At 37.0% G+C, this 25,324-nt stretch overlaps 1 protein-coding gene across 1 annotated transcript in view; it reads left to right on the top strand.

The window, feature by feature from the left end:
- The window catches only part of DNTT (DNA nucleotidylexotransferase), a 144,872-nt gene that overhangs the window by 106,054 nt on the left and 13,494 nt on the right, over positions 1-25,324 (top strand). Inside the window, exons 9-10 of the mRNA XM_007424395.1 lie at positions 10,208-10,471; positions 12,742-12,825. Coding sequence (XP_007424457.1) covers positions 10,208-10,471; positions 12,742-12,825 — 348 coding nt within the window. The remainder of the gene's footprint in view (positions 1-10,207; positions 10,472-12,741; positions 12,826-25,324) is intronic.

Below are 25,324 nucleotides of genomic sequence, written 5' to 3'. Positions count from 1 at the left end.
CCTTTAAGATTTACACATTAGATGGACCCTGAAATTATGCCATTTGTAATTTTTCAAGCCTAATAATTTTCTCCTGTTCCTGTTGCTAGAACAGTAGTTTCTTGTAACACGAAACCAGTCTCACTCATACCAACTCATTTAGCAACTGTCTGAAGATAAATATATTTATGCTTGTCAAGCTCGGCTAGAAGGCAGTTCTAGATTAGCTCTGCAGCTTGGCTTCAAAATAAGCAGAGTTGAAAGATAAAAATGAAGCAAATCTGGACTTGGATGGTATAGCACATTCAAGTGTAGACTATATTGAACTGGTCAGAATCTTGGATAGAACAGAGTCTAAAATATTCTTCTCACCGGTTGCTTCAGTTGGGTATATATTTGGTTTTATTTTGTTGCATCAATTAAAAAAAACATATATAAGACTCTGAGAATAAATCACAATCAGCCCAGGCACAACTTTCATTGCTAGAAGGTCAAATGAAATATTCAGCCCCTGGGCTGTTTGAATAGCAAGCATTGGGTTGCTACTGATGATGTTACTTAGCCTGGTGATGAAACGTTTGCAGGAAAAGAACCAGGCTCAGAGAACATCTAGAAGGCAACAGTTTAACCCTGAGCTACAGTACATATATTCTCTACTATTGTAGCAAGTCTTTATTGACTTTCTGAATAGCAAAAGGAAGGGGTCATTCAAATGTCTAGAGCATGCTAGCTGGGGAATTCTGGGAGTTGAAGTCTACCCATCTTAAAGTTGCCAAGGTTGAGAAACACTGTTCTAGAGAATGCTATTCCAAAAGAAAGGGGGCAGTGATAAAGAAGGCCTCCTTCTGTGGCTCCTGCAGATGGCAGTCCCTGAGCAAGGGGATGTGGAGAAAGCCTGCCCTTGTTCTAACTGGATGGGCAACTTTTATTGAGAGAAGGTGGTCCTGCAGACCTCCAATGACCTCAGACCTCCAAGATCTTGTAAAGTTTGGCCAGGAGGAGAGTGCTCTTGATTCAGTCCTGTTGTAAAATGACTTGGCTTCATCAATCAATGGATGTTGCCTTCTTCAGTAGTTTTTGTCTTATGATATTGGTGGGTAGACCAGGAAAGAGACCTTTGATTAGGCCGTGCAGTGTTCTGGATTTGATCTCAAAAAACTGCTTTGGAAGGTCTGGGAATGGGAATGTCGCACCCATTGGTTACATCGAAAAGCTGCTCTGCTCTTTCCAAGGTTTGCCCAGCAGCTGTAGAGGGCAACTGTGCAATCCTGGAAAGATGCAACTGCTTTCAGGGTACTGATGACGGATGCTACCTTCTCATTCCTTTGAAGCACATATGGGAGACTGAACCCAAAATGCTGCACAACCCTACTCGGAATCTACTTATTGAGGCAAATACTGCATTTAGGTCTACAAGGTTCTCACAGCAGGAACGAACATATATTTTCCAGATCATTTGCTTGATCTGGGATTGATTTGATCATCAAGTCAAACGGGCAATTGATGGATGAATTCAGTCATGAAACCAAAAGCCTGCAGAATGATCTCATGCCTTCGTACAGAACGTCTGCCCCACATGTGTAGGTTAAGGGTGGAGTTAATGGTGACTTTATGCCAACAGGTGATTTTTCTCTTGAATGACTTTGTTTTCACCAGTGTGGATTGAATAACACCAAAGAATGCAGAATGAAAGCAACATGGTAGCTGTATTGATTTTGAATAGTTTCTGTGTGTTCTGCTATTCAAACCCTTCACTTTAGAGCAGTGTTGTCCAAACTTGGCTACTTTAAGATGAGTGGACTTCAACTCCCAGAATTCCCCAGCCAGCATGGCTGGCTGGGGAATTCTGGGAGTTGAAGTCCACTCATCTTAAGGTGGCCAAGTTTGGACAACACTGCTTTAGAGCTTAACAGAAAGAAAAATATGCACGTGGGGGAACGTGTGTATTTTCATTTGAAAGTGTCTGCTCTCAAACTGAAGTATTTATGTGTTTGAATCAAATCAAACTGAAGGAATGTTAGGTGCTGTAATGTGAAGTCTTGGGCAATTAAATCCAAAATAATTGTGATGAATAAGGAAAATAATTTCCCTTATAATGTTAAAATGCAAACGTAGAGTTCAGGATAAGACTCTTTGTAAAGAAAGAGCAGTTGAATACAACTCTTTGGTTAATATTGAAATATTTCAGCTAAAATTAATTAATCCCTACATGTTGCTTTATACACAATCAAGTATAACAGTTGATGCTTGCAAAATTAGCTGAGGGTGCTGTTTACTTGATGCTCTGTAGCCTGTAATGTTCAGATTAGACCTTCTTAAGATTTTCACAGCTAACTGCTTTTGCTAAAAAGACCAGAGTGCAGCCTAGAGAAATGCTGTTTCAGCTGCATGAATGCAATACAAGAGTATTGTCCAGTGCCTCATCAAATTAGATTAATCAGAAATGTTGTCCCAATGGATATATCCCTAGGCCTTGTTTTCTATTTAAAAGTGGCATTTCGAGTTTGAGTCGAATTTTTATTGCTTGCTGAAGTCAGCACCTGTGTAACTGCTGCTTAAGTGCATCTTTTAAAAAAGAAAACATTGATATGTCTATTTGCAGTCTGCTGGTTCTCTCTACTTACTTATACAAATTGCAAAGCCTCCTAATGGTGGGAAAGCTATAAAGAATAACTTAGAGGTATTTATGCCTGAAAATGGCCTTCTCATCAAATTTGCTACTTAGCGTGATCTGCAAATTCTGAAACTGTCCATGGGAGTTGATATTATTCAATCAGCAAGGGAAAAGGAATGTTTCATACCTGAGCTTTATTGCTAACTTACTTAATGGGCTATAATTACGTATATAATCCAGCAGGAACAGAGTGCTCTCTAGATAAGCTCAAGTCACAAAACTAGAAGATTCATGTAAAGAATGAGCCAGAAGAATAGAAATTTTGTTGGATCAGACACAGATCTATCTGGTCCAGCATTCTGTTCTTACAGAGTCTTACTAGATGCTTATCCCGAGCACATACATAGGACATGACACCAAGACCAGAGTGGAAATTATATATCCCAGCAATTTACTTCTGATTCAAGCATTAATATATAGCCATCGTGTCATTGATAGCTTTATTTTCCATAAATTTATGTCTGCCCCTTCTAAAGAGAGTTAACTAGGTGGTTGTTATCATGTTTTTGTAGGTTTAAGTATACACATTGTTAAGAAGTATTTCATTAGATCTGTCTGGAATTTCCCATTATTCTACTTCTTGGATAACTCTAAATATTAGCATCATGAAAGGTAGATGTTTGTATGTGTGTGTGTGTCTGTAAATGTGCTCTATCATTTTCTCCATGGTTTGCATGATTTATACATCTCTAACTTATCTGCCATATTTTGCCTTTTTTCTAAACTAAAGAGCCCCAAATATTATTTGGGTTGGCCCAGCCCAGCAGTGGGTAACTTTTAGCTTAGTTTCCTCTAATCACTAATTATCTTACTTTGGACACATGATGTGAAGAGCCAGCTTTCTGGAGCAGTCTATAATGCTGGGAATGGTGGGAAGGAAGGAGAAGAAGAAATCAGTAAGCAGCAAGGTGGATGGACAATGACAATGTCTTACAGAGACAATGGCTGCATTGTTGAAAAATCTGAAGGGCCAGGTTGGGAACAGATCCTTCTGGAAAAAAAATCAACCTATATGGTTGCTAAAAGTTGACAATGACTTGATGGCACATAATCACAATCCTCTGATCACTATTGCTGAAAATTAGTCATACAATCCGTAAATATCTTGTGGTACGGACCTGAATGAAAACTGTAGTGCAAGTCCTTAACAGAGTTCAAAAAGCTAAGAATTCCCTTCCATTTCCCCCCTAAATCAAGGAAAAAATAAATTCCACACTTTATATTATCTTCCTGCCCGCTGTTTCCTGCAGGTTCCTCCAAAAATTGGATGGCTGCTGGGCACCCAAATGTTGCTCACCCTGCTTAACCACCAGATCATTTCAGTTGCCTTTTCTGTATTTTACTAGCTCCCATTTAAACATTCCAACTGTACTAGCAGTATGGAGGTAAAGAAGGACTTCATGATATTCACATCTTTTATTTTTTATTTATTTCACCAGCACCCTTGCATAGAATTTATCTTTTTAACACACTCTATATACTAGATCAATATTTTTTGTAGTGCTGGGCATCAGAACCTCACAATTCCTTTCCTGGTTTCTCCCCGCACAAAAAGACATTGTGGAGCTCAGGTTGATCGTCCATATTGTTGTGCAGCCCAGGTTGACCTCCATCCAAAAAAATCCATCTTTTGTCAACTCTATTTGCTTCAGTCCTTCAGTTTCCCTTCCTGAAGATCTCATTAGGCATAAATATTTGATATTTCTGCACTGAAAACAAATGGAAAGAATTCATTCAGCTTCACTGAATTCTCCTTATCTTTCTTTAATGCCCATTTATCTCTATCGTCCTCCAAGGATTTATCTTCTACTTCTGATATAATATTATTTTTTTTTGCTGGACAATAGTTTTAATGATATGTTCCTCAAAACCCATTTTTATATCATTATAGCATTCAAGTAATATTTTTTCTTCTTTTCATTTCTTCAATAAAGTGTTCTTCTCTTTAGTAGCTCGCTCCTTTAATGCAGCTCATTGACCATTTTAGTGACCACTTGAAATTTATGCAAATGTACATAAATTGTGTTATTGTGGATTTAAATAAGCTGAAGTATATTGGAGAGTTCTGACCTTGTTGATTTTCTCTTTCAACTTGCATTTTACCAAGCCTCTCATTTGAAAGATGATACCTCCTTCAAGTCAAATATGATTGTATTGGCCTTCACTGCAATTTTCATCTTACATATCAAATAATTTTGGTTGCTATAAAGTCATTACTTCTAATCAGTTTAACAATACTTACAACTCAAAAAGATATGAGTTACCATTTTTTACAATTAAATCTAGGATTGCCTCTTTGGACAGTTTCATGACTAACTGTTCTAGGGCAGAGCTGCTTAAATATATTCAACAAATCAATTTTGCATCAAATGGGAAAAATAGGGGCAAGTATCTATTAGTCAATGGACATGATAAACATCAACTTGAAATTCCTGTGGGTCAAATCAGATTAACTCAGATTACAGTAGATCCATTAAAATAGTACATACATATTCATCATCTATTCCCTTTGGGAATAAATAGTATTATACAAAGTATGGAAAAGAAATAATAATTAGCCAAAAAAATTAAGGATATAGGGGAAAAAAAGTAAATACATTGAAATCTAGTTTGCAGCAACACCATTCATACTCCACATCTTTCTATCCTTACAAACCATTCTTGCTTCCATCATGTCCATAACATTTCATCCGTTGCCATTTGTTTTTTAGGCTTCTTTTTGAGGATTTCACAGTCTTTCCCTTCCTTTGGGTTGGTTACAACATCCCTGTTCATCAAATTGCTTCCTTCGTGATGCAGAATGGAGGAAGAATTACTTGTTAGTCCTACTTTCCAGCTTTATTCTGTTCCTGTTATGTGCATAAAAGGGTTAAAGCTGGAACAACCAAAGGCCACTTTCTTTGGGACTATCCACAGTGCTGTTTCCATTGGCTTTGAAAAGTTCTGTGCCTTTTGATTGATTCGACATACAGGTAGATATACATATTGCAAACTGTTGCCTGCTTTTGCCTGCCTGTTATCCCATTTTGCTAGCTCTTTTTTATGTTTGCTGATGATTAATAAATACACATCAAGCTACATTTTATGCTAGTTATATTGGGTTGCCTGCATGCTTGCTCTGATCTGAATATAGGGATTGCCTGAGAGTGTGCTGGTTACCAGCTAGACTGGAAATTACTCATAGTATTTTTCCAACACTCTTACCCATTCATTCTTCCTTCATATATTGGTTTTGTGACTTGATCCTCATTCATTTCTTCATACGACCAAGTTACCTCTTTTGTCCTGCATCACTCACTGTTGTGATCAATTCACATACATTCAGCACCTATCCCTTCTGGACCCTATCTCTTCTGGTTTTATCACATACACTTCATAAGTATCCATTCCCACTGCATTCAACTGACTTCTGTGTTTCTCCTGGCAATATCCATCTGTCACCTCCGTATAACAGTAGGCAGAAGGCCATTTTTCTACCCACACATTTTCATTTATTTTGATAAACACTCATTCCTTGCCCCAGACCACAGACCCCTGACTCCCTTTCTTATCCCATTTACCATCCATTTTTCCATTTTAATAATTTCTCCATTCATGTTTCTTTTTTAGTAATTTCTCCATCCAATTTTCCATTTTAATAATTGCTCCATCCATTTTCCATTTTAATAAACATTTTACTAAAATGTACAAAACCATCTACTGTGCTAGTTTGTCACCATTTGAATATAACTTTTTCCTGTCAAATAAACTACCTTGTCCTTTGATACATCAACTTTCAAATTTATATTCCTCGTCACAACTGCCATCTATCTAACATTTGCGGCAAATCACCGAATCTCTCATCCAACAATGCAGAATTGTCTGTATACAAAAAATGGTCCCTTCCAATTCCCCAAGTCCCCAATTCTCACATCCATATATTTCTCAGTGGTCTGCCGAAGAGCAAAATCTGGCTTGTACACCCTCTGCCTGTCAAAAAAACACACTGCACGGTTTTGCTCATTGTCCCTTTATGTAGCCTTTCAATCAGAATTCTGCCTAACCTTCCAGGGCACACTTAACAAACTAATTTCCCTCACTCTTCATACATTACTTTTTGTTTGTATTTTGTGTCTTTGACTACGGGCGACTGCCTGGACTAGTCCTTGCAGTTCTTTTTCTATAGGGGAACAAATCGTCAGGCACAGATGCAGCCTTCACAGATATACATTAAGCAAGTTGCACAGTCACTCCATAAGCAAACTCCATTTTTTCTTTTTACTGTTTCTCCAATTATACTTTCTATACCTGGAGCCTTACCATTTTTCAATGTTCTTGAGGCATTTATGACTATTTTCATAATTTTTTTCTTGGACTCTAGGATTTATAGCCTTCATTTCTATTTCATTCTTCAACACATCATGATCATCCTCATACAATCTCAATCTCTAAAATAGTCCTTCTAGCATCCTCTTGCTTCAATTTCATCCCAAATCATTTCATCCTTTTTATTTTTTATTCTACTCATTCTGCTAGAGGCGCCTTGCTTGTCTCCCTTTGTCCACTTCCAAAATATTTCTTTTTTTCTTATTTTTCATTGACATTGCTCTGCATTTTCTCTGTCTCTTTTAACCTTAACAGTTCCTTGCTCTCTCTGACTACATTCTTTGCAACTGTCTTCTTCTCTATATACACATAGCACAATATCTTTCTCTCATCCTCATTTTTTTGCAGCAATCCTTCTTTAATATCCCTTTTTTTCTCATTTACAGCTTCTTTCACCATCAGTCTGCCAAGCATCCTTTTTTATATTTCCCATTGGAGTAACTCCACACGCTTCTGTAGCGTACTTTTTTCCTTTTACTATTCATAATAGAGTCCACCTCTTCCCTTCATTCTGTTGGGACATTAACCTGTCTTCTACTACTTTTTCATACTGGATCTGTATTTTCTCTTCTTCCAATTGTTCAGCATTCACACTGCTTTCGTTCATTTGTTTCCTGTTCTTCCATGTACATTTTTTCCAAGTTTCATTCTTGACACTACCAAATATGATCTGTCCCTGATTCAAAATATCTGATTACCCTTGTAATCCTTCACTAATTCTCTCAGTCCTTTATCTCTCAAATCAATCATGCTTCTTGTTCAATTCAGTTTTTTCCATGTATATGCATGAATAGATTTATGCTTAAACCATGTCTTCAAACAAGCAGTCCTTTTTTAAGCAGACAGTCAGCAAACAATCACCATTCTCCTTCATTCTTGGGTCTCTGAATGCCCTGTCACTTTTCCTGTTCTTTTTCATCAAGCTCCCACTCATGCATTTATGTCACCAAGCAGAATAATCTTTTCCCAAGATTGCATTCATTCAGAACGTTGTACAATTTTCTCCAAAGCTCATCCCTGGTTCTTTCATTATAACCATTCATTAGAACAAAATGTGCAACTAATGTCAGCCTATGAATTCCTACTTTCTTAATACCTATTGCAGTCTAGATGACACCAACTCATACTTTGCAACATATGCTTTAGTCCTTTCATTTGTAATCAAAACCTCACACTCACATCTATGTTTTTATCATCATATGCATTCCACAGATTAGCCTATACAGTGGAACCTCGAGTTACGAATTTAATCCGTTCCGTGACTCTGGTTGCAACTCGAATTGGTCGCAACATGAGGCAAATTTTCCCATAAGGTTCAATGTAATTACCGTTAATCCGTTCCAGCGTCCGCGGACCACGCATCGGGGGGGAAAAATGGCCGCGGACCATGCGGCAGGGCGGAAAAATGGCCGCGGACCACGTGGAACGGGCGGAAAAATGGCTGCAGACCACGTGGAATGGGCGTAAAATGGCCGCGGACCATGTGGCACGGCCGGAAAAATGGCCACGTGGGAATTCTGGGGAATTCTGAGAGTTGAAGTCCACATATCTTAAAGTTGCCAAGGTTGAGAAACACTCATCAAGTCTGTCGCATAACACTTTTCAATAAAATGAAGAAGTAGACAAGGTTACTAGTTGTAATCATACTCATGGCACATACATCATTCTCTGCTTTTGGTAAAGACAGTGCTGTCATTTGGCATAAAAGAATTAGGCTTAGAAAAAAGAAATTCCAGTTTTCCCCAAGCATGCTCTTGCTATTCTATGCTTGCTACAATCTCTAATCTAGACTCTCCTTTCAAGCCAACATACTGTTGCCTGCAACCTACCAACCAAGTAGTGTGTGTGCTATACTGACACATACTCAGGAAGTTCACTGAAACAGAAGAGATACATTAATGATTCATTAAAGTCCCTAATTTGACAATGTCTATATCCAAAGCTATAAGCATTTATAGTATGCAAGCTTCATAGGCATACTGCGACAGAATAGTGGTTAGAATAGAATAGACATTTCTAAATTCTGTATTCTTTTTTCTCAATTCGTATATGAAAAACAGGGAAGAAAGCTTTGGCTCCGTTATTAGAAAAAGTACAGTTAATTTCAGAGTTATGATATGTGGGAGTAATATGAATCTTATCTATTAATATTTAGTATTTTTATTTTCCAAATTTTTGTATATATAATCTTTGCTATGAAGGGCTTAAAACTCCAGGCTGCCCTACATATAATCCTATAATGCTGTGTGTAACTTTGATGATAGACTATGGACCTAATTTTTCATCTTGTAAGCTCTACAATATTTTATACTGATGTAGAAAAAATATTGTATTTTCTTGACTGCTAGATCAAAAGGTGTTGTCTTTTGTGATTCTAATGTTTGATCTGGAACGGTCACTTAGGATCACATTCTGGACCGTGAAGACATTTTCATATTTGCTCAAGTAGAAATCTTCTACCCAGCAAAATGCGAGAGGTTATATGTGAATAATTTCTGAAAAAACATTTTAGCACAGTTATATTCAATGTTTCTCTCAGTTTATTAAAGCTCCAATTCCTAGACTGATAGAGAACCACTGTTCATAAACCACATGGTAATCAGTAGCCTCCATTGGAAAGAACCACATGGATAAGAATGTGATTCCTTTTGTCACCAATTTCATAGTTATTTAGGGAATGATGACAATAGTATAGGAACGTTGTCTTTTGCCCAACTAATAAGATTCATTGCAATAGATATTTTTGAAAGTCTGTTCGATCAATCAACACCTAAAGGCCTCCTAAAGACATATGAACTAGTTTTAAGACTGTCTACAGTATGTACGCAAATGATTTTTCAACCCAAGTTGCAATTATCTGCCATGGCATATATGTGTGCTTTGAGACATATGGGTTAGTTAGTTAAAGTAACAAAGTGTAATTTTAACATAATTAATATTTTATTTTATTAATTTGTTAGTTCGTATTCTAACTTGCTTCCGGAGCAAGGTGGAATACTCCCTCTTCCAATTTTTCCACACAACTACAATCCTATGAGGCAAGGGCTGAGACAGAGTACCTGGTCCAAAGTCACCCAATGAACTTTCATGCTGAGGAGGAGTTAAACGTGGGTTTCCTAATCTAACACCATAATAATTACCCCACATTGGCTCTCAACATAATAATACATTAAATATGTTTTCTTCTAGGAATTGCTCTTATATTATGATCTTATTGAATCAACATTTGAAGATACAAAGTTGCCAAGCAGAAAGGTTGATGCTTTAGATCATTTTCAGAAGTGCTTTGCAATTTTAAAAGTGCATAAGGAAAGAGAGGACAAAGGAAACTCCATCAGATCAAAGGCTTTTTCTGAAGAAGAAATCAAAGATTGGAAAGCAATTCGTGTGGATCTAGTTGTTGTCCCTTTTGAACAATATGCATTTGCTCTATTAGGGTGGACTGGATCTACGGTAAATAACTTCCTTTCCTCCTGCTTATATTTCTATCTTAATTTGCATAAGACAACATATTGTGCAGTTCCTTAAATCTGAAAAAAATGTTCATTTCTTTGGCTTATCACTGGTGTGTTAATTTTTTTCCTTGTTTCTTTTCTGAAGAGTTCAGTGCTACTTTATGTCCTGAATAGGTGGAAAAATGCTTACTTAAATGGTGTAGGTTACCAACTGAGTTTTATAAAGTGTTGTGGGAAAAATACCTACTTTAAACAAGGAAACAAAGCATTTGGAGATTGAGGCAATAAAGTATCTTTCATTGGCATGCACAACTACAGTGATCACTGGGCTCTTGACCACAAGAATGCAAAAGAGCCCTGAAATACTGTAAACAGATTTATGGATTATATATTCCAAAAATTGTAACTTAGAAATGATACAGAAAGCAATGTAAATTATACTGTGATCTTTATAGCTGGAATGTAGCATCTGATAACAATATGGGGTGACTTTACGATGGTCTGACCCAGTCCCTCTAAATTCTACATTCCTACAAGGACTCCAAGCTCAATCCCTTCTACTGATACTTGAACTTTCTAACATCAACAATATTCTTTATTGTACCTATGTAGTGTCTCCTTTCACACCAGGGAAAGGGTAATCTGGTTTCTGTAATCTATCTTTTTCCCCATCAGGGTCATCAAGCTGTTTCAGTTCTTCTGCTCTAATATAGATTTCTACCCTATCAGGAAAGGGTAAAATACTATTTGCCCCTCACAAAACTTATCAGGTTTGCCCAATCCTATTTCTTAGAGAAGCTATAACTACAAAAATCAGCTGGAGTAAAGCAACAACAACTTTGCACCAAGGAAAATCCAAGTTTAACATCAGTGACATATGTTGGTACATTTTTTTTTTTTTTAGAATTTGAATTATTTTAGCACATGAAGGATCATTAGGGGCCATGCATCAATCAGTTTCCCTCCTTTAGGAAACTTTACTTGAATATTTTGAAACGCTTCTCCACAGTTATGGGAACTAGCAGCATGCTTCTTTAAAATAACAATTTAGTTTAAGAAGAAAAATCCTGGACCACCCACTTTCCTTTTCCTTTTCTTTCTTCTGTTTTTTTAAACTAGTTTCTAAGGCAATGTAATAGAAATGGAAAAACTATAAATGTAAAACAAATAAATATAATTTAAATAAACAAAAGACCTCAGGGTTTAAAATTTAAATAAACAAATCAAAACCCAAATATTAATTTTATAGAAGTCTTCATTACAACATTTGGGTTATCATTTCGTTGCATTCTGATTTTCATAAGTTACCACCTTAAAATTTGATTTTATGGAAGGCAGGATAATTTTTTTAAAATGACCTTCAGTTTATTTCTTCCTGTCCCCTTAAAATGCTAATACTGAAATGGTGGTCCATAGGAAGCATGCTTTCAGAAAACAAACAGCTAAGTTTCTTGGAAGAGATTTAGGAAGCGTAGACTAGGGCTGTAATTTATATACTAACTTCAGAGTAAGCTGATTTAAATCAATGATATCTATTTCTGAATAATCACAGCAGGTTTCATTGAATCCTTGAATACAATACATATTTTGTGATTCTTTGACAGTTGCCTTTAATCTCTAGGCAGCTATCAACAAACACGTTGCAAACTGTTATGCTTTCCAAAAAAGTGCAAACACCTAAAGATTTTTTTTTTTACACAGACAACTTCTGTGAGTCAGAAGCAAATGGAATCCACTGTGTATTTAAATTAAATTTCACCCATCTCTTCTTAGAAAGTTATAATTATCAGGAAGACAGTACCAGCTAATGTGATATAGTATCACACATCCAACAGAGTCGCTCTGGGTGAACATCCATTACAAAACTTGTAAGAATTGCAGACTACATTCATTATAGAAAAGAGTGTAATGTAATATTGCAATATCGCATTACTTACGGTTATCTGTGCAGTAATGAGGACCTATCAGGCTTCCTCATGACTTTACTTTAATTAGCTCTCAGGGACATCTTCACTCTAGTGGTAGTAAAAGTAGTTGCATATGACAATATCAAGATTTCCATGCTAATTTATCTTAAATCTATATCTACATTCATAATAGTTTATAACAAAGAGTGCAAGAGTAGATTAAAACAAGGTAGATGATATATAGATATAGATAGGCAGATAGATAGATAGATAGATAGATAGATAGATAGATAGATAGATAGATAGATAGATGATAATTTGGCTTTGCTATAATAACACGGAGTATTTTATATGCACGCAGCAATTTGAACGTGATCTGCGGAGATATGCCACCCATGAGAAGAAAATGATGTTGGATAATCATGCCTTATATGATAAAACTAAGGTAATGTCTTTTCCTTTCTACCGTCATTACTGAATTCATCCATCATCCTTCTGTTGAGTGCCATTTTCATCCCCCAATCTCGTACGCAAAAATTAGACCTCTGTTTGTCAAATAAATTGAAGGTCAAATTGCAATTAATATGAGCAAAATATTTCACATGAGCAGCTTTATACAGAAAGACCAAATACATTAAATAAAATTTAAAAGATAACAGTGAGCCTGTAGTTCCTTCCTTTCTAAAGATGAATAGAAGATCTTTCCTGCCTATTTATACAATATTTATATGACTTCCTGTTGGGAAGTAATATCCCCAGTAAGGAATACGGATGGCTAACTATAGCTTCAACAGGTTGCATTCAAGAGTTCTGTTTAAATTCAAGTTTCCTGCATCTTTATACAAAAACAGCTGGTGGATTTGGGTTCTTCCTTTGAGCCTAATTCCTTCCTTTTTCCTGCCTATAGCCTCTTTTTCTTTCTTTTATTATCTTATTTCTATGCCACTGTGACTTGCTTCCTACTGTTACAAGCGCCATGAGGCTTAACCTTAAAGGACTGTAGTGAGCATCAACTAATTAACTGAACTCACATAATAATTCAAACAATTTTGTATTACAGAGAAAATTGCATATATGAAATAAAACATCACTTAGAGAAACATTTCAGAAAGGACATTAATGAAAGAGAATTTCCAGTTAAAGTCAAAGTAGCAATTTGATTTTAAATTCCAGTGATATTCTCCAAGTTAATAAATGCATGTGCTTAAAATCATTGTTAAAATTTACTTCATCAACCTATAGAATGCTTTTAATTTGATTTAACTAAATGATTGAGAGAAAGGAAAACTTGTCTCTCAAGTACTCAGATTAATAAGTTTTTGAATAGAAGCTAGGGCCTCAGAGAAAGAAGAAAGGTTTAATTTTCTCATCTTCCTTGTTTCTTTAATCCCCCAAAGGAATAAATTAAGTAAGATTCAGTTAGCCTTGAAAACAAAACCTAGCTGAGTCCAAAATAATTACACATACTTCATCCAAAAGAAAGTGATGTATTCCTCTGGTAATAGTCCAAATTCTATGGAACGTTTTAGAAGCTCATGGGGGCTTTTTTTCTCTGAAGCTAAGCTGATCTGAATAGGAGCTCACCTGAGAGGCTGAGGAACACCCAAGTATAATTGTATGATCCTTGCCTGATTACTCAAAACAAACTGTTCTGTAGAACCCTAGAGTTCTAGAAGAACTTGATGGGATTCTGAGAGAGATTAAGGGCAAATAAATAAATAGTTCACTCAAATGCATCTAGGGGCATCCATAGCAATTTTTCTCAGGTATAGTGGAAAGGGGAGGAATTGTTCTCCCATGAAAATATCACAGCTGCCATTTTGTGGGGTCCAGGAGATAGATAAGAGATAGATGAGACAGAGAGAAAGAGAGAGATAAAGAGAGAGAGAGAGAGAGAGAGAGAGAGAGAGAGAGAGAGATAACCAATAGGTTCTACAGTCTGAAAAAGTTTGAAAACCCCTTGCAGAAAAGTAAATCTCACTGTGTTCAGTGATGTTTGCTCCCCAAAAAGCACGCCTAGGGCAACACTAATTTATACAAGCTTTTAAGAAGTACTCAAAGAGGCTGCTCACTGCATTTTTTGATATAAGATTGTAAGAAATCCAATTTGTTCCTCAGTCAATGGCCTCTGAATCCATCCAATTCAGGAACTTAACAGCGAGGTGCTTAGCATATATCTTGCTGATGATGCTGAGGAGGCTGATGGGTTGGTAATTGGCTGGAAGATTCAAATTGCATTTTTTAATAAATGGGGACACTTAAGGCAAGGATTCTTCTGGATTCACAGGTAGGATATGACGGCGATAACTGATTAAAATTGTTTTTTTAAAAAGCTAAAATATTTAGAGAGGGCAGAATGTCATGGTTTTGTGTAGATATTACATTGTTCCTATACTGTCCTAGATTCTCTAACCATTTCTTTTTTCAGCTCAAAACTGTATTGTGTGGAATAAGTAAGGAGTTTGCTCAATTCCAATGTTATTATCCAACATAAGTTAATAGGAAAATTAATTAAATCTGGAAATGGTACACAAGGACAACCCTAGTTTCTCCAGTTAAAAGAAACTTAGTTGTCCTGGGAAACTTGTGAATCTAAGAGACTGAATTTACATATCACGCTAAGATATGATTTCCTTTATCCGTCATTTGTTGAATATGCCAGAGTTATTCTTGTAGATGAATAAGAAATAAGGTTTGTTTGGCTAATTCCAGGCTAATTCCAGGCTCATTTTCTCTTCTTTTAAAATCACTTTTCCTTGTACCTTTCTGGGTTGCTTAGAGGCATGGGCAAAGTACATGAAAAAACACCACAGTAATGAACAGGAAACCATATATAAACAATGTGTCTCATTCTACATCACACTGAGTCACACTTAGAATCAGAAAGCCAACAGCTATACATAGTTTCCAACTGTAATACACTGTCCAAAATGAAAGTATGACTTATTCACTGGCTTTGATTCACACAAGGGAAGCCCCCAAAAGCAAACTAGATTATGGCTTAGTGTTGTATGTGAAGCCTACTCAAGCAGATTCAGATTTGCAGTCTCAGACTAATCATTTAAAGTGACTGTCAACCCATTAATTAACTGGAATTTTGGAAAGACAGAAATGGAGCTTTAGAAAGTTTATGATCATATCTGCATGTACTTCTTTTGAACAGTACAAAAGCTTTACTGGGACCATTGCCATTTTCTTTTCTTTAATTGACAGCTTGTGTCAAACACATTGCACAGATGGGTCAATATCACAAGGTCTTGAGGATCACAATAACAATTTGAAGCTATTTTGACTTCATATGATGTCCCTGATGTGTTCATTTTGTTTTGCTGTTGGTATTTTAAAAAAAAAAATGCACATATTTGATCAAATACAAGAACTTCAAGTAATCTTATCTCAAGTGGCATGATCTCTCCAGCTTTGCCTACACTTGGAAGCTGTGTTAGGTTGGGCCACATTCAGCACTGTCCCCAGGGGAAGTTCAAAACGTCAAGACATTCATGTGTCACTGACAGTGGTGGACATGAGTGAGGCTGCTGTGATTGCTCTCTTAGCTTTTTTAGTTCCACCACAGATGCCATTAGCCAGATTAGTGCTTGGTTGGGAGACCATCTTCCCAAAGCTGTAAGCTAGACCAGGAAGTTAAAAAAAAAAAAAGATCTTAGGATACAGTAGCAAACTTCTGTGCTGTTGCCAAGAAAATTGAATTGTATGTTCATTGTGTCACTAGAAAAAGAGGTTGACCTGAGGATATCTTTTTTACAACCATTATCTGAAATCTGATCAGGATCAGAGAATCCCAGCCTAATGTGTTAAAGGAGAACCTGTCTATGGAAACAGAATCCCAAAGGATCACTTTTGACAGTCTAATCAACATTTGAATTTTAGTTGGGAATAAATTGCATATTTTATATGTGAGAACAATATGTGAGAACAATAACTACTTTATTGGGGGGAATTGTTTCAATGTTATATGATGATATTATTTCACACCACCATTCTTTTCCTCCAAATGATTATGCCTGCACATTAAGTATGAACCAATTCCAAATGACATAACTCTTTTGTGAAATAATGTACAATTAAAAAGTGCATGGGAGGTTTTCTAGAGTTTATACTGGAAGGTACAAGGGAGAAATGGATGAAGGAAGGAAAAATAGGGTTTTCTAATATAAATTATATGGCTGAAAGGAAATGGAATTTTCTGATCTAATTTTGTCAACTGAGCTTGGTTCCTTTCCCCCCCAAAATAATAGTAATGGATGAGTCTATGTCATCCAGATTACAGAATGCTATGGGCAAAGAACCCAAAGGATTAGCATATACCATTTCAATTATGCATATGGGATAAATAGTATAGTTACCATGGGGTGAATAACTTAATGATTCATTTTAATAATGTTACAGTTGGGAGAAATTTTGGAAGTCATCTACTTTAATCTCCTCAGTGCAGAATCTATACTATGCACCATCTGACTTATGCTTATCCAGCCTGTGCTTAAGTATTTTGGTAAAGGAGAAGGTATCATTCTGCAACACAATGTACTCTATGGGTCAGTAGTTCTTACATTAAGGAATTTTCTCCTAACATTTAACCAAAATCTATTTCCTGCCTGCCTGAAGCAACAGAGAACAAGTTTGCTCCATCTTCTGCCTGACAGCTCTTCAACTATTTGAAGAGAACTGCCACGTCTCTTCTTAATTTTCTTGTCTCCAAGCTAAAGTTTCTGGTTTTTGTCTGCCCTGAATGATCTATTTTTCCCAAATTTAAACTGGAGTGTACCGCCCATAGCCCCCATGGATGCAAATATTATCCAAAACATTTTTTACAGCATCCAGGTCTCCTTCCTGAAAATCACTGCTATCAAAATTGGCATGTAATTTCTAAAATAGGCTTAATCCAGTTTGAAATAAAGTAATAATAAAACATCCAATCTCTTTCTCTTTCAAAAGGAATAAAGAATCACAACTGTGCCTATGTATGGTGTCACCTACATTGTGACACTGCCCCACCCACTGTGATCCTTGCCTCTCCCAAAATTAAATGCATTCCCTACTATCAATAGGTTGTCAGCCCTTCTGTACCAGTCTAGCTACATTTATAAGGATTATAAATGTATAATTTATAATTTGTCAGATTTGAAACACCCCTCCAAAAGAGCGGTTGTCCATTGCTAATTTATACATATGAGTTCATTCCTTCATTTTAGATTTTATCTTGAAAATAGGAGTAAATGAAATATAATATTTAGCAGCATATGATGCAAAATCAAATAAGTACCTCAAATGCATAAAACAATTAAAAACGAATAAAATATGGCCTTTTAAAAATTCTTCTGTTCTCTTTTGTCTTCTAACTGGTTTAGAAACACAGATTCCCAAAATGTTACATCATAGAGTTAAATTTACTCTCCTTAAGAAAATGAAGGCATCATTTATTATTAGCTGGATTCAACTGGGATCACAACATAACTTGTCTAACAATTTCAACCATTTCTGACAGGATTATTTCAGTCCTTTCGCCATTCTGAATGTCCTGCTTGAACACGCTTCAGATTATCTACTTTCTTGAAAAAAACTGAACAGAAGTGTCCAGGTATGGACAGACCAGTGCAGAATAAAGTGCAGTTATTATATCTTATGATCTGAATGCCATATTTCCATGAATGCATCATAAGATAATCTTCAAATGACTTGCACAATTAGCTTATCTCCAGCAATTATCAATCAAGGTAGATCAAATCAAATTTATTTAGTTACAGTTAATGACCAGCAAGGTAAAAAAAAAAAATGACCAAATACAAAAAAATAGTGTAATGGTCATATAAAACCCCCAAATTAAGATGTAAAAACCAGAGAGAGGGAAAAATGGAATAAGATAAAATAAAACAATATCAAACATAAGATGAAATAGAAATAGAATGAATTAAAAATGCCATGCAATAAAAGAGAAAAAAAGATATTTCACAGTGTCATCATTGATGCTTTCAGTGATACTTTCTTATGGAAATTACTACAAATAGAAGCCTAGCAACTCTTTTGTTGATAGTAGGTTCTAATCTGTGAGGAGGAAAGATAACAGATTCAGTTTCTGTTAGGAAGCAGTAAAGATACATCTGCCTGTAAACTGATGTAGAAAGGGCAGTGAAAAAATACGTGTAGAAGGATCTCGGTTCATTCTGACCACAAGGAGAGCATCTCTCAGAGAATGAGGTCCTACTGTATCTCCCATCTCGTACTGCTGAGGGTAAGGTACAAACCGAAGAAAAGGCTTTATGGTGTGTTGGGTAAACAAGAAATAGCGTGCGGGTATTAAAAGGTTTCTGATTTGGAACTCACCACTGAAAGTTGGCTGTACCACCCAAATCTATTTGCCATGCAGTACCAAAGACTGTTGGATGGATTTTGGCTTTAGCTCTCTCTAAATCCAGGCAGCAAATCTGCATCTATTTCACTGAAGTAACCCTACTAACTTGATGTTAGAATTGGGCTAATAGTTATATGTACTGAAGTCAAACCAGATCTTTCCCATCCTATAGCTGACTCTTGATTGTGGTGAGGGTGTGGGTATGTATATGTGTGACCTGTCATCTGCAATAAGCAATCCTCCATATACCAACCCTAAATATTTATAATAATATTCCACAGTACAGCACTTAGGACAGAGCATCATTATGACAGAAATTACTGTATGGCAAAAATTAAATTTAAAACTAGTTGGGATCAATTCAATCTGAGATGTTCCTGGTGCTGTTCTCAGGACCCATCAGTGGAGAACAGATTGCTTCAGAATCCACCTTTAATCAAAAGACTTCTGGCAAATGTGAAGCTAGTTTCTTTTTCATATCACCTCTAGTTTTCCTCATTTATCTGAGTAACAGTTCATGAAGCTCCAAGAAGTAATCTTATCTGAATATCTAGGTGTTCTTTTCGTACAGGAAACTTTTACAGTGCAGTGGCATACTGTATGTGTACTGTTTGCTATGTACAGTAAATGGAAGAGCATTAATTCATGGGAAATAATTCCAGATTCATCATTTACACTAGTATTGCAGGGGGTCTTTTAAAGTAAAGGCTATAGCTCTTGGATTTAAAAATCTAAAAACATTAAAATATAACCAAACATTGCCCAAAGTTTGTTCCACTACTCCTTTAAAAAAAAAATAATAAAAATATATATATATATATGGATCGGTAGATAGGTAGAGAGATAGAGAGAGAGATATAGAGAGACAGATATAGATATAAATATAGATATATGATTGATAGATAGATAGACAGAGAGAGAGAGAGAGAGAGAGAGAGAGAGAGAGAGAGATAAAAACAATATACAGCTGGACAAACCATAGTTGATACAGGCCATATTTTCTCATAAAGTGTCACTTCAAATGGGTTTGTAGATTATAATTAGGAAAACCTGTTTCTTTAATGGTAAGAATGAAAGAGAAAGCTCATTCAAGGCAATGGAAGACAAAAGGCGAGAGCATGCATTCATGAGGCTGTTGATATGCAGGTTATTATGGTTTATATGCATCCTATTTTCCTGCTTCTATTGTTTGCAAATATTCCCATTACAACAGTAAGATTAAATTCATATGAGAAATGTTTATGGAGTACTCACAAAACTTCAGCTCAGAGTTTAGAAAGCAATTACTTAACATTTTATCTGCCTTTCAGACTAGATGGGCCATTCAGAGATTCAACACTACTTTTTAATAATAATATATTTACTTGAAACATCTCTGACTGGTCTTAAAGAGATGCCAAGATGGGAGAGATAGGATGGGAAGGGCCAGAAGTAGATGGGCCCTAGAAGTATATACTAATACAGGACATTTATAGCAGCCAGTTCACAACTAGGATGAAGTTGTAGGCTATCTCATCCAGAGGTGGGCTATTTGACTGTAAGCCCTCCCCCCTCCACCATGTGCTCCTTTTGTAGCCCATGGAGCCTTTTCTGACTTCAACTGTTGCCATAGTACTTTCTTACCAGTTTGAGGCAGGACAGGGCAAAATGTAAAGACTCTAAAATAGGTCATGCATGGTTAGACAGGAAAAAAAATGCATGAGAACAAATGAATTATGACAAACGGTTGAACAATTTGCTGCCCATCCAAAATCCCCCCATCAGTTGCTTAGATATTTGCCACACTGGCCCTAAGAGACAATTGGTCCAAAATGCTTGAGTTTGCCAAGATCATAAAAATGCATGTGTAGGTCTGACAAAAAAATTCATAATATTTCATATTGTGTTTCATGCTACCTGTTTTAATTTTCAAATGTTAGTTAAATCATCATGGCTTCTCTTACTGAAGGAGCATATATTGACCTGATTCGTGTACAGTATAAGGTTACATCACAGTTGGTTGGTTGGTTTGCTTTTGAGTTAGCATGATTTAGGAATCCACACATTATGTTTAGCATTGTGCCGGAGGCAGCTATTGTGGTTTGTTCAACAAACTATGGTTAAAATCCTGGCTTACTGTTATATGTATATTTAGCTATTCTTTGTCAAAATCAGATTGGACAGAGAGGGAGAAAGATGCACATTCAAGACAAGCAAGAAGATACAAGAGACAATTATCTGTTTTCTTCTCACCCCTTATCTCTATCTCTATCTCTATCTCTATCTCTATCTCTATCTCTATCTCTATCTCTATCTCTATCTCTATCTCTATCTCTATCTCTCAGTGAGTAAGGATCTAGTACCTTATGTATCAGTTGGGATTCCCCTGGTGGAACTATGAAACAGTGTCTTCAAATTGCCCCTGGGGCTTATAGGTATTATAAGAAATACCAGCACTCTTTGCTTTAGTATTCCCTAAGAGTCCACGATAGCACAACACTCACACTCTGGCTAGGAAGGTAAAATGAACCAATCCTTAAAGATGAATTATTTGAAACAATTAGGTTGGTAAATGCTTAAACCATGTGTGCTAGATTAAGGCTGGTACCCTATAGACAGGACTGCAAACCCACGATCCCATGTTCTCACGTGAGCTTCAAGGCCCCTTCCAAAAAGTTGACAATAGACTACAATTGTAATGCAAAAAAAAAAAGAAAAGAAAAAAGAAAAGAAAAGAAAAAAAGGACAAACATCTTCAATACATGGGGTGGAATTGTATTAGGAAAGGAAACTCTGCAACTCCAGTTGGAGTCCTGATGGCTTTATGGGCTTATTTGATTCCTTTAAGAATACATACATTTAAATTAAATCAGATTTAATTTTTGTCCTCACCCCTTGTCTTGATTTGGAAAAAGATCTAGTGGCTAAAGACTGTTCATTAACTGAATGTACAATGATCTCTATTTATGACCGGCTACAGGAGCTAACAATAAGACAGATGAGCCACAATGCCTTTTGAGCAGTATATGATGAGATCATAGATGGAATCCCCAAGGAGAAAGTATCGAACTGTCTCAGCAACACAGATTGTAAAAGTGCCCTTGGAGGAGAAACTATTGACAGGGATGCTACAGAAGCTGATCAACATGGGAAGGGTCCCAGGATGAGTCTTACTTAGTAACAAAGGAGCTATTGCATCCCACTGGGTTAAGGATGCAAGTTGCTGAAGTAATTTACATACCTACATACTTGCCATGACCTCTGGGAGCAGGGTACCCAGCATGTCATTTTAAGACCAGGCTGGCATTCAACCCCCAAAAGTTTTCAACTGTTGCTATGCAGTCTTATCTGGCTAGAAGTGTTACTGAATTCTAGGTATTAGACTGTGTTGCAGAAGTTGGTTGCTATATATATATATGAACAAAGGCAGGCCACTATGTGCTCTGTTGGTACTATTTAAAAACTCCTCAGGTGATTGCACAAATTGTGTGGATAGCCAGTTTTCTGCAGGTCTTTGTGTATCATGAGAGGCAACCTCCAAATGTTCACCATGTTTCAGTATTAATGTTCAGGCAGTGTAATAGCTTTAGATGGAGCATGGACTTCACACCTGGGCACAGGAACAGAACAGCACTGATTGTGATTCTGGATGATCTTTGGTGGGGGTGGGATGGGGGTGGTGAATCCATCCTTGCATTTCTTGATCTTTCCGCAGCTTTCAATACCATCAATCATGATATACTTCTGGATTGGCTACAGGGGTTGGGAGCTGGGGACAGAGTCCTGTAGTGGTCCTCTTTCTATACACATGGGGGGGGGGGAAGGTCGATCTCACACCCACTTCTTTGTGGAGTGCCTCAGGGCTTGGTGTTCTCCCCACTCCTATTTACATCTGTATGAAACTGCTGGGTAAGATCATTCAATAGGATGGGGTGAGGTATCATTTAAAAAAAATATATTTATTAAGATTTTTTTTCAGAGAATAAAAGACAAGTGAAAAGAAAAAAAAAAAGGAAAGAGAGAAAGAAAGAAATGAATAAGAAGGTGCAAGAAACGAAAAAGAGAAAAAAACCCCTAAAGTTAAGAAATACATGAATGACTTCTGACCTTTTTTTTCAACAGATAATTACAATCTTATTGTCCCTCCTCCCTCTTAGATGTTATACAAGTCCTTTCAGCTCCTCATATAATCCACGTCTTTCTTAATCTTCAAATCCATAAATCATCTTTTCATTTTTTTCTTCTTTCAGCAAAAAATCCATATAAGGTTTCCAGCATGGGGTGAGGTATCATCAGTATGTTGAAGCTACTGAGCTGTAGATATCTGCCCCAGGCCAACAAGCAGTGCTGGGAAGACCCAGTCCTGGGGTCTGAAGGCTAGGGGCCTCAATGGGGAAGAACAAGCTTCAGCTCAACCCTAACAAGATGGTGTGGTTCTGGGTTTGGGGGCTCCTTGGATCCAGTGAGTTTCCATCCTTATGTCTGAATGGCTTACACACCTGATGCACAATTTGGGGGTTCTCCTGGATTCACATCTCCTACAGGTGTTAGCTATGGCCAGGAGGCTTTACACAACTTCAGGTTGTGTGTCAGTTGTACCCCTTCCTGGATCAGGCAGCACTGCACACAATCACTCACGCTTTGGTCACCTCCTGATTAGATAACTGTAATGTGCTCTACATGGGGCTGCCCTTGAAGAACATCTGGAAGTTGCAGATAGTACTGAATGTGGTTGCACAAGCAATTATGGGTGTGCTTCAGTATGCCCGTGTTACATCTTTGCTTTGTGAGCTGCAGTGGCTCCCAATAGGCTTCCAGGTGCAATTTAAAGTGCTGGTTGTCACTTATAAAACCTTTCATGACATGGGGCCAGGATATTTGAGGAAGTGCTTTTCTCCAGTTGTTCTACCTGTCCCATCAGGTCAGGCAGAAGGGACAAGCTCTGGGTTCCATCAAGAGTATCATCTACTGGGAGACAGGAAGCACGCCTGACCGGCTGGTCTTTCAGAAGACCCTTAAAACCTCCCAGGTCTTGGGAGGTTAGGTGAGCTTCTGGGATAATGTTAATTTATTGCAGATGGTCATCCTTGGTTGCCATTCTTTTTGTTTTATTCTTGTTGTGGACTTATTTTCCTTTTATTTATTGTTATAGTGATGTTTTTAACAGTCTTCACTGCCCAGAGGTGCTTATGTGAGATGGGCAGCCATATAAATTGAACAAAATCAATCAATCAGTCAACCAAACAGAATTTGGGAAGCCCTTCTTCATACGAAGTGACTCTCCAGGGGCCTTGGCCTGGGTATGTAGGCTATTTATCTTGACCACCTTCCTCAACCTGGTGCCCTCCAAATGTGTTCAGCATGAACTCTTGCTGGCTGGAGATAATGGGCAGTGAAACTCACCACATCTGGATGTCACCAGTTGGCAGAAAGCTGGTCAAAACTGCTAATATATCTTTCTGATTTGTAAAAACTTTCACTAGCAACTGAAATGTTTGTGTTGATTTGCTTGTTTCCATATTCATTTTTATTCTCAGAAAAACAGAAGTGGCTTTACTTGCCAACCTAAAGAGGGATGTTTAATAGTTCTTTACAAAACTGGGATGCTATAGACTGGAGTTTGGCAGATGCTCTGCTAAAATTATGTGTTGCTAACAGAGAAGCAGTCAGTCTTGAGAGAACATCTTGATGAATTAAACATGGTACAGCTGCAGTGTTTGCTTTAGATGTCTGCTGTAATGACTGGATTAGCCATAAAGTAAACATAAAGATTCCAAGTTTATAATATTGATTTCCAATGTGATCAGTGTTGTTCACATAGTCATTACTTCAATTAAACACTGAAGTCATTTAAACAGATGTACATTTTCCCCCCTTACTAAGTGCTTCCCCTACTTTTATTTCTCTGGGCAGAACAGCAATTAGGTTTTCAACTCTGGGAATTTGTGTTTCTCTGCACCTGGCCTGCTTTAGAAATCAAGAGTTAAAATAATCTCAGCATCTCTCCACAATAAAATGAACGACCATTCATTGCGATTCGTATCAAAGCTTTCTACGGATGGATTCAAATGGCAATTTTTATGGCTGGCGATTCATAATTCAGAGGTCACTTTTGACACAACCGACGTGTAAATCCCCTTAAAGCTGAAGTAAATAACATGGCCACATGGATAGCATTGTTAGATGCTTTGGTTCTGCTTGAAATGAAATATCAAGAAATCACATGCTCAACACAATGTGCTGGGCAGAACAAGCAATGGCAACAATTCAGCATGTTGGCGTAATTGATATTCTTCCACTATTTCCAACTTGTCAGATGTTTGACTTTCGATTAAAGCGCCTACCTCCATTCTCTCCTTTAACTCTCCCAAGTCATTTTTTAGAAACCTAGTTCCCAAGATGAATCTTCATTACTCTTATGAGTAAATCAGTCGTAGCAGTCATTGGCTCGAGTGCTAGATTTGTGACTTGAACCAGATGCTACAGAGCTGGCTGTGCAGAGAAACATATTCTATGTCGTGACCCTAAAACAGAAATAAGATGGAGATGGAGATGGAGACAACTGGGAAAGAGACATTTTGCCAGTGATATCAGATCG

This window comes from Python bivittatus, unplaced genomic scaffold (genome assembly GCF_059951505.1).
Source record: "Python bivittatus isolate LINGU-HERP-01145 unplaced genomic scaffold, Pbiv_v1 ctg000780_np1212, whole genome shotgun sequence".
Classification (NCBI taxonomy): Eukaryota; Metazoa; Chordata; class Lepidosauria; order Squamata; family Pythonidae; genus Python; species Python bivittatus.
This window is presented reverse-complemented; position numbering and strand designations above follow the sequence as displayed.